Raw genomic sequence first — 8,036 nt, forward strand, 5'->3', positions numbered from 1 at the left:
CCATCAATTATAGGTCACCTTCTCTGTAATGGGAGGGGCTTTGAAGGCAAGGTTGGTGCAGGCAGGCATCTTTCTGTTCACTAGAGTATCCCAAGCACTTGGGACAGGGCCTGACCTGTAGTAGGTGCTCAAGAAATATTAGCTGAATTTTAGATACATATATATATATATTTTTAAAAAATATTTATTTTTGGCTGCGTTAGGTCTTACTTGCGTCATGTGGGGCCTTTCATTGCAGCCGGCAGGCTTCTCTCTAGTTGTGGCACGCAGGCTCCAGAGTGCGTGGGCTCAGTAGTTGCAGCACGCAGGCTCTCTAGTTGTGGCGCTCGGGCTTAGCTGCCCTGCGGCATGTGCAATCTTAGCTCTGACCAGGGATCGAACCTGCGTTCCCTGCATTGGAAGGTGGATTCTTAACCACTGGACCACCAGGGAAGTCCCAAGATATACACACACATATATATATTTAAAGCCAATTTAAAGGAAAACTTCTGCAGACATGGCCAAAAATGGGAAGAATTTACCCAAAACACTGCATTAATGTCACACAGTAGAGCTGGGTTGTCCAAGATGGTGGCCATTGGCCACTGTGGCTACTAAGCCCATAGATACGGCCAGTCCAAACTGAGATGCACCATAAGTGTGAAATCCATACTGAATTTGAAAGACTCAGTACAAAAAGCCATGTCAAATATCTCATCAATAACTTTTATATTGACCACATGTTGAAACAGTAATATTTGGGAAATATTGGGTTCAATGAAGTATATTCCTAAAACATTTTTTACTTTGTTTCTTTTAAAACTTGTTTTTTTTTTCTTTTTGCTTTTTTAAAAATGTGGCTACAAAAAAAGTAACATTAAACACACAACTCACATCATATTTCTATCAGATGGCAGGACACTAAAAAGTTAATAGTGATTCATACGCGTAAGTGTGGTCAGGAAGAGCTTCTTATTTCCTCTATTACCTGCTTCCAGAAAGACTGAATGAGGGTTTTATTTTGTAACTTTGAAAATAAAAAATGAGATACGCATCATGAAATCATAAGTGAAGGAAATTGAAATCAGTCGTCGGAGGTGGTAGGGATAACCAGTGTTGTCCTCGAGAGCCCCGGAAGCATTCACCCTCCACCCTGGGAACATGTTTATGTGGACTTTGAAAACTGTCCACTTTTCAAAACAAAAACAAAGGACGAAAAGGAACGAAATGTTCTGAGGTTGCTTTTATTCCAAGAATTCTGTGGGCTCGGCCCAGATGCCGTCGGCGCGGGCTCGCCTATAGCACCCACACGCTACAGCACCACAAGGGCACCCGGGGCCTATGGGAGCCCTGGTCCCCCAGCCAGTCAACGTGACTGAATCCGCCATCAAGGGCCGGCCTGGCTGCCCCCGAGTGGTCCCTCTGCGTCCCCTACTCCTCGGGCGGGCGAGGAGTGGGCTTCAATGCCCCCGTGTCCCACGCTTTCGGGGTCTGTGCCCTGCAGCCCTGCAGCTCTGTTCTTCTCAGAGGGCATTTCCCGCAGCCCCCCACTCATCGCGGGGGCATCTCCAGTCGTGGACATCTTCTCTGTCCATGAGGTTTCAGATGGCCCCTGCTCGGAGCCCCTGCCCAGGCAGGGAGTGGCCACATGCTGGGCCAGAATCAGTCACCGTCCTCCAGGAGCCTGGCACCAGGCCCCAGCGAGGCGGCTAGGAGGCTGCTTCGGCCGCTGTGGGCTGGATCAGCATGGCGGTGGCCTGCAGCGGGTAGTAGCGGCCCCGCCAGGTCTTCCAGAAGATGCCCTTCTTAAGCTGCTGCCGCTGCCGCGGGATGGAATGGAAATACTGGCCATTAAGATTGGAGTGGCCGCAGGTACCGAACCACCAGCCACCTGCAGGGGTCAGAGAAAAGGGGACTTGGTCAGGCCCATGGGTCCTTGGGCCTCCAATGGGGCCGGGACGGGGATGAGGCTGGGTGTGGGACGTCACACACTTTAGATGAGATGACTTTGGCAGTGGTTGTCAAACTGTGTCCTGAGGAACCCCAGGTTGTGACAAAGGCACCTCAGGGGCTCTGGGCACCCCCCTTCCCAGTAACTGCAGCTTTTATGTCTGTGACCCTGGCGAGTGACTTCTCCGCACCTGGCACATGGCAAACATTTATTAAAGCCTCTCTATGACTGTCATGCATCTCACTAGTTTATATTAGATTGAACCATATGAAATTAACCACTATTCCATCCTTCTTTGACCCACCAAAAGGCAGTTTCATATGTTTCACTTCACAGGGCCCGGGCTTTGCCTCCGATTTCATTAGAACAAGATGGGGTCTGTCTCGGAGGCTTTGCCACACACCAGCCACCATCCCACAAATGTCATCTCGTCGTATGTTCATAATAATCCTATGGTGTGGACGGTGTGGTTATACCCATTTTAAAGATGGGGTAAGTGAAGTGTAAAGTCAGTTGCCCAAGGGTATGCTGCACATAAGGAGAAAAGTGGGGAGGGAATAGATGGAGTTGAAGGCAGGGGACGGATGCAGAAAGGTAGGGAGGGGAGGTCCCAGCTGTGTGGCAAAGGGCAAGACAAGGAGGGACAGAGCTTGCTTGCTCACCAGAGAGGCTCTTCGCACAGTTCTTGTCTCCGCGGAGGTCGTGGTCCTGGTCCCAAGTGGAAAAAGGCAGGGAGAGGCCGCTGGGCGAGAAGGTGGTGGTACCCAGTTTGCTGGCCACGGGCGCCGTGAGCTGCAGGCTGTAGGCTGTGTCTTCGCCACCCAGGTGGACGGGGAACTGCAGTGACTCGGCATTGCCCTCCCAGTCCTGCAGCTGCACAGCCAGGCGGCTGCCACGGTCCCCCATGATGCGGTGCACCTTCTCCAGGCCCAGCCAGAACTCGCCTACAGTGGGAAAGGCCCATCTGTGAGAACGACCCACCTCGGTTGCCCCCTCCTCCCCCTGTGCCTCTGGCCTGCAGGAAACACCCACCTTGGGGGTCTCCGAACCCATCCTTGTAGGCTTCCCAGGGCTGGTTAAAGTCCACTGAGCCATCCTGGCGCCTCTGAATTACAGTCCAGCCTCCATCTGCCCAGAAAGGTGCAAGGTCACCAGGAGGATTCTTCTCACAAGAGACCCTGACTCCCCCATCTGGCTCCCAAACCCCAAACCACCTCTAAACCAAGGGAGACCAATGTTCCTCTCATCCAGCCCAGCAGGACTGGAGGAAGATGGTCGAAGGAGAAAGATGGGCTGGTCAGCAGGCGGAGGGATCTGCCTAGATCTTTGTCCCAAGCAACCAGCAGGGAAGGAGAAAGCGGGGAGCAAGGGAGGGAGGGGGGTGAGCTGCATTTGACAGAAAGACAACCGGGCCCATGATATTTGGGGTACCTGGGGGGTCAGAGCATCCCTACCTGAGGTCATCTTGCAGTTAACCAGGAATGAGGAGGACCCCTGGGGCTGGATCTGGAACAATCCACTTTGCCTCTCTCCCTCTTCAAACAGCTCCTGGCAGTCCCTGGGCAGCTCTGCAGGGCAGACAAGGGTGGGGGGATTGAAGCAGAGAGCAGTCCTGGGGGTTCCAGGAAACAGGCATGTCTGGGGGCTGGGCAGCGGGTGACAGGGACAGGAGAGGGCAATCTGGAGCTCATGACACACCCCCCACTTGCCTAAAGTCTTCCATAGCTCCCCATGCCTTTCCTCAACACAGTCTACAAGACACCCCAGGACTGGTTGCTATACCCATCCTCCCTCCTCCTGCACTGCACACCCACCCTCTGGCCACATAGCCTTCCTGGTACCACACACCCTCCTGCCACAGGGACTTTGCACGTGCTAGTGTTCTGAGACCCACTTCTCTCATGCCTTTCTTTGCCTCATATTGAAGGTCCCAGCTTCTGAAAAGGATGATGTCCCTGACCCCCCCGACCAGGTTAGGGGCACTGAGGACTTCCTACTCCCCAACACTGGGGTCATCTGATGGTCTCTCTCCAACTCCCCACACTGAATGAGGTCCATGAGGCTAGGGACAAGGAATGGCTCTTTGCCCACCATACGGCACCGGTGCCCAGGCTGATCCCAGCCCACAGCAGGTGTTTACTAAAGATGCCATGAAGGAATGATTGAAGGAGCTGGACCAGAGTGGGGATGGGGCAAGAACTGCGATAAACAGGAGGGGGCTCTGCTCTGTGCAGTGGCGGGTGGGGAATCAGGCCTGGATGGGGCTTGGGGACACCACAGAGGCCCTGCCTGGTGTCCCAGGTATCAGAGAGGGAGGGGGAAGGATTAAGGAGTGAAGGAGGGAGGGAGGGAGGAAAAAAAGGGAGAGATGGCCAGGGCACATCGGCCGACAGGGGAAGTCCCCGCCCCCAGCCCAGCCCAGCCCGGAAAGTAGGGGAAAGGTCGCAGGGGGAGGGGAAGGCTCAGGTCGCGGGGTGAATGTGTCCACACTGTGGGAATGGGGGCGGGCCCAGATGACTGGAGGCATTTTCTGGCCCTGAGGCGGCTCCCCTTTCCCCTACTTTCCTCTCTTCCAATCACAACAGGCAGCCCGCCAAACCACCAATGTGGCTTCAATTAACACCAGCTGTTTGTCTCCTCAGCTCTGAACTTTCCCATACTTGGCAGGGCCGCGCCTGGAGTCCCCAAACCTACACACGACCCCCCCTTCCCCATCACATTCCCCAGCCTGGATCTATGCCTGAGGGCCCCACCCAGAAGCCGCTCATCCCAGGGCTACGGTTTGGGAGGGTGTAATGGACCCTTCCTGGTTGGGGAGGGGTGGGAGAGTGGTGGGACGGGGAGGTGCCAGAGCCCTCAATACTAGAGGGCTGGAAGCCAGCAACCAGCCCGAGGGTGTGAAGAGGGAGATCTGAACTTTCACCCAGTTGGCTGCAGACTGCTGCAGATGCCAGGCTGGGTGATCGGGTAGGAGGACCACAGGGAAGCCAGCCAGGTCTGGATCAGTGGGACAGAGACACCGGGAGCTGGGAATCTGTGTCAGACACCTACAGACATGCTAGGAGATCTGGGGTGCTATGGGGCATACACAATAAAGGAACCAGAACTTGGGGGGGGTGCGTGGGAACGGCTGATCAGGGACTTCCGGGCCAATAAAAGGTTGTGGGATGGAAGAGGTGTGTGAGTCAGGAGCCCTGGATTTGTAAGAGATGCAAGAGTGGTGCGTCTGGCCAAGGAGATGGGGGTTCCCTGCCCTAGCCTCCCGTCCTAGATCCACACTCTAAAAGACCATGGGGGGGTGGGTGGCAGCCAAACATCAGAACCTCCCCTCCCAGGCCGCCATTCTCTCTTCACCCAACGAGGGCTCCAGCCTCCCTAGCTGGCACCCTTTTGTCCCCCATCCTGTCCTCCTAGAAGGTTCCAACCTCCAGGAAGGTGTCCCTGAGCTGTACCACCCCTTTTCCCACACCCTTGCAGCTCAAGTCCCTCTTGGACCCTCTTTCCCAGACGCCTGCTGCTCCAGTTAGTGGCCCCGTGAGGCTTTGGGGAAATCCCACTGGCTTGCTGGGTAGAAGAGTGGGGTGGCCCCGTGGGGCAGGGAGAGGGCTGAGGAGGGGGTGTCCCAGTCACCCCTTCACCAGAGACCCATCAGCCCACAGGGACGCAGGGCCGGGGCCTCTCTCCTTCTCAGTAAGGTGGACCTGACAAGGTGGGGGGGTCAAGAATAGTGGGGGGGGTGGTTTCCAGAGAACAGCAAAGGGCTGGACACTCACTGTGCAGGCGGCTGATATTGTGAGCTGGGCCAGCAAGCTGGGCCATCTTGGGTAGCCTCTTCCTCCTGGCATGCTTGGCCACCCCGTGGCCCAGGTGCATGGGGGCCAAGTGGCCCATCTGGGACAGGACAGGAGGAGGGGGTCAGGTCTGGCTGGCTCAGGCTGCTCGACCTGCTTAGCTCCACGTCCAGACCCATAGGTCCAACTTCAACCTCCCTCCCCATCTGGGGCAAGCATCGGGCACCTGGTTCTGCAGATTCTGGATTCTCAGGTGCTGCTTCTCCAGGTGCCGCTGCTGCTGGGCCACCTTCTGGAAGAGTTGCTGGATCCTGCTGTTCTGAGCCTTGAGCTGAGTCTGGGGAGAGTATAAAACCCTGGTGAGGATCTGGCCTTCTGCCGCCAACTTCTCCATTCATCCGCTGGTCCTACTCCCAACTCTCCATCCTTTGAGACCCGGGCAGGAGAGCCCAGGGAGTCCAGGATGCGCCCCCTCCCGTCCACACCCTTCCAGGGCAGTAGGAGCGTACGTACCTGAAAGCTGCGGAGGGTCTCCGGGACTGCGTCGCCGCCGGGAGGGACCCGATTCTCCGGGGCGAACGGAGGCGCGGCTGACCCCTCAGGATCCTTGCAGGCAGCCCCGCACGCGCCCAGACGCCGCTCCAGCTCGCCCAGCTGCCCACGGGTGCGCTCCACATGCTCGCGTAGCCCGTTGCCGAGCTGCAGGAGCCCGTGCGCCAGCACATTCACCTCGTCCCAGGAGGCGAAGCGCGGCGTCTCAGGAGGCTCCGGGCGGCCCTGCGCGCTCAGCAGCCCGGCGGTGGCGGCGCACAGCACCAGGGCTGCTCCGGCTGTTGGCGCACAGCGCATCCTTCCAGGTGGTGTGGACGCCGGGACTCGGGGAATCGGAGAGGCAGGGGTGAGGGGGCGCAAGGGGGACTCGGAGGTCGAGATGAGAGGGGTGGAGACGCGGGGGCCCTGGTGGAGACTCGCTTGAGCGCAGAAGCCAGAAGAAAGACTCGAATCACAGCTCGGCTTGTACCCGCGACGCCCTCTATTATAAGCACAGTGCGGGAGTAGAAGGAGGAGCGTGGGAGGCGGGGCGCATGGAGTTCCGGGGGCGGGGCGTGGGGCCGGGGGTGAGGTTCAGTGTGCTGGAGGCCGGGTAGTTTTGGGGGTGAGGGGCGCCCTGGGAGGTGCAAAGCTCTGGCTCCTCCCACCAGGCCCGGACGTGCGTGGTCCATCGTGCCTTCTCTACTGACCGTGGAAGACGTGACTTCCTCTCCCCGCGGTCCCTTTCCAAGCGCCCGAATTTCGAGCACCCCCCAAGCCCCCGCCGCGCTCAGTGGGGAAAAGGCGCTGGTGTCAGCGGGGATGGGGAGTGCGGGCTGCATTCCTGACCCCCTCCCCAAGTCAAAAGCTGGGGAAGAGGGTCCTGGTACGCTCAGTCCAGCAGGGCTAGGCGGGAAGCCCGGGACCCCTCAAACATCCCCGCCTCCGGAACGCCTCCCGGAGAGCATCCCAAGACCAGGCTGGTCTCCCGGGGAGACATCTCGGGCTCCCGCGCTCCTTCCCGCTCAAGGCTTGGTCGTTGCAGATGTGTTTGTGGGATCCTTTAACGTCCTTCATCCCACTCCGCACAACTTAGTGCCCTGGTGGCAGGGCCCAGATTTGTCTTGTTCAGTCTCCAGCGGGGGCCTCTCTCCCCACTGCCCACTCCCTACCGTCAGGGTCTTCAGAGTGTTTGCCTGAATCAAAGCAGGAACCTTGGAACAGAAAGGGGGGATACATGGAAGGAAGGTCTCCCCCTTCTCCCTCATTCATTCATTCATTCAACAAACAGTCCTCTGCTCTCCTACATGGAGTTCCCAGGCTGATGGAGAGACCCCAACACTCTGAGCCTGGGGTAGGGACAGAGTTGGGACAGAGGAAGAATTGAGTGAGCCTGTGAGGTGGACGACTTTCATTTCACAAGGCTAAGCATTTATTCAACAAACTTTTACCAAAGTTCTCCTCCTCCATTCCCACCAACTTCCCTATACCTTCCCTGAAAATTGAGGTTGGCATAGACAACCTGCCTGCCAGGAAAAACCCAGGGCACGATGGCTCAGAGAACAGGCAAGAAAAACAGAGTTGACTCAGCAGGGCTCCGAGCCAGCTCAGCCTCTGGAATCCGAAACTGTGCGCCCCATACACTTGGCTGGGCCAGGTGCCAGGATAGCAGATCCCGGCAGCAGTGACAGGCAGGTGGGAAGGGCAGAGAGGAAAACCTTGGCAAGGAATAGATCCAGACAGCCATCATCTGCCCTGGCAGCCGGCCTGTCCAGCCCCCAGCC

General features: G+C 57.4%; 1 protein-coding gene across 1 annotated transcript; it reads right to left on the reverse strand.

Moving 5' to 3' along the window:
* Window positions 1–1,207: 1,207 nt before the first annotated feature.
* ANGPTL4 (angiopoietin like 4) lies at window positions 1,208–6,764 on the reverse strand. Its single transcript, XM_061188801.1, has 7 exons — window positions 6,235–6,764; window positions 5,948–6,058; window positions 5,704–5,821; window positions 3,385–3,498; window positions 2,963–3,058; window positions 2,593–2,874; window positions 1,208–1,870 (listed from the first exon to the last, which is right to left on the reverse strand). The coding sequence occupies exons 1-7, from the start codon at window positions 6,568–6,570 to the stop codon at window positions 1,689–1,691; spliced, it is 1,239 nt and encodes a 412-aa protein (XP_061044784.1). The 5' UTR covers window positions 6,571–6,764; the 3' UTR covers window positions 1,208–1,688.
* Between the last annotated feature and the right edge of the window lie 1,272 nt (window positions 6,765–8,036).

The sequence above is a fragment of the Eubalaena glacialis genome, chromosome 4, assembly GCF_028564815.1.
Source record: "Eubalaena glacialis isolate mEubGla1 chromosome 4, mEubGla1.1.hap2.+ XY, whole genome shotgun sequence".
NCBI classification, from domain to species: Eukaryota; Metazoa; Chordata; class Mammalia; order Artiodactyla; family Balaenidae; genus Eubalaena; species Eubalaena glacialis.

Bases quoted from the DNA above. Each gene is read 5' to 3' on its own strand.
- ANGPTL4 (XM_061188801.1), bottom strand. From the start codon at position 6,570: ATGCGCTGTGCGCCAACAGCCGGAGCAGCCCTGGTGCTGTGCGCCGCC. The intron at 3,499-5,703 runs GTGAGTGTCCAG...TCTGCCCTGCAG, and splicing joins CAATATCAGCCGCCTGCACA to AGCTGCCCAGGGACTGCCAG. The intron at 2,875-2,962 runs GTGGGTGTTTCC...TTCCCACTGTAG, and splicing joins TGGGTTCGGAGACCCCCAAG to GCGAGTTCTGGCTGGGCCTG.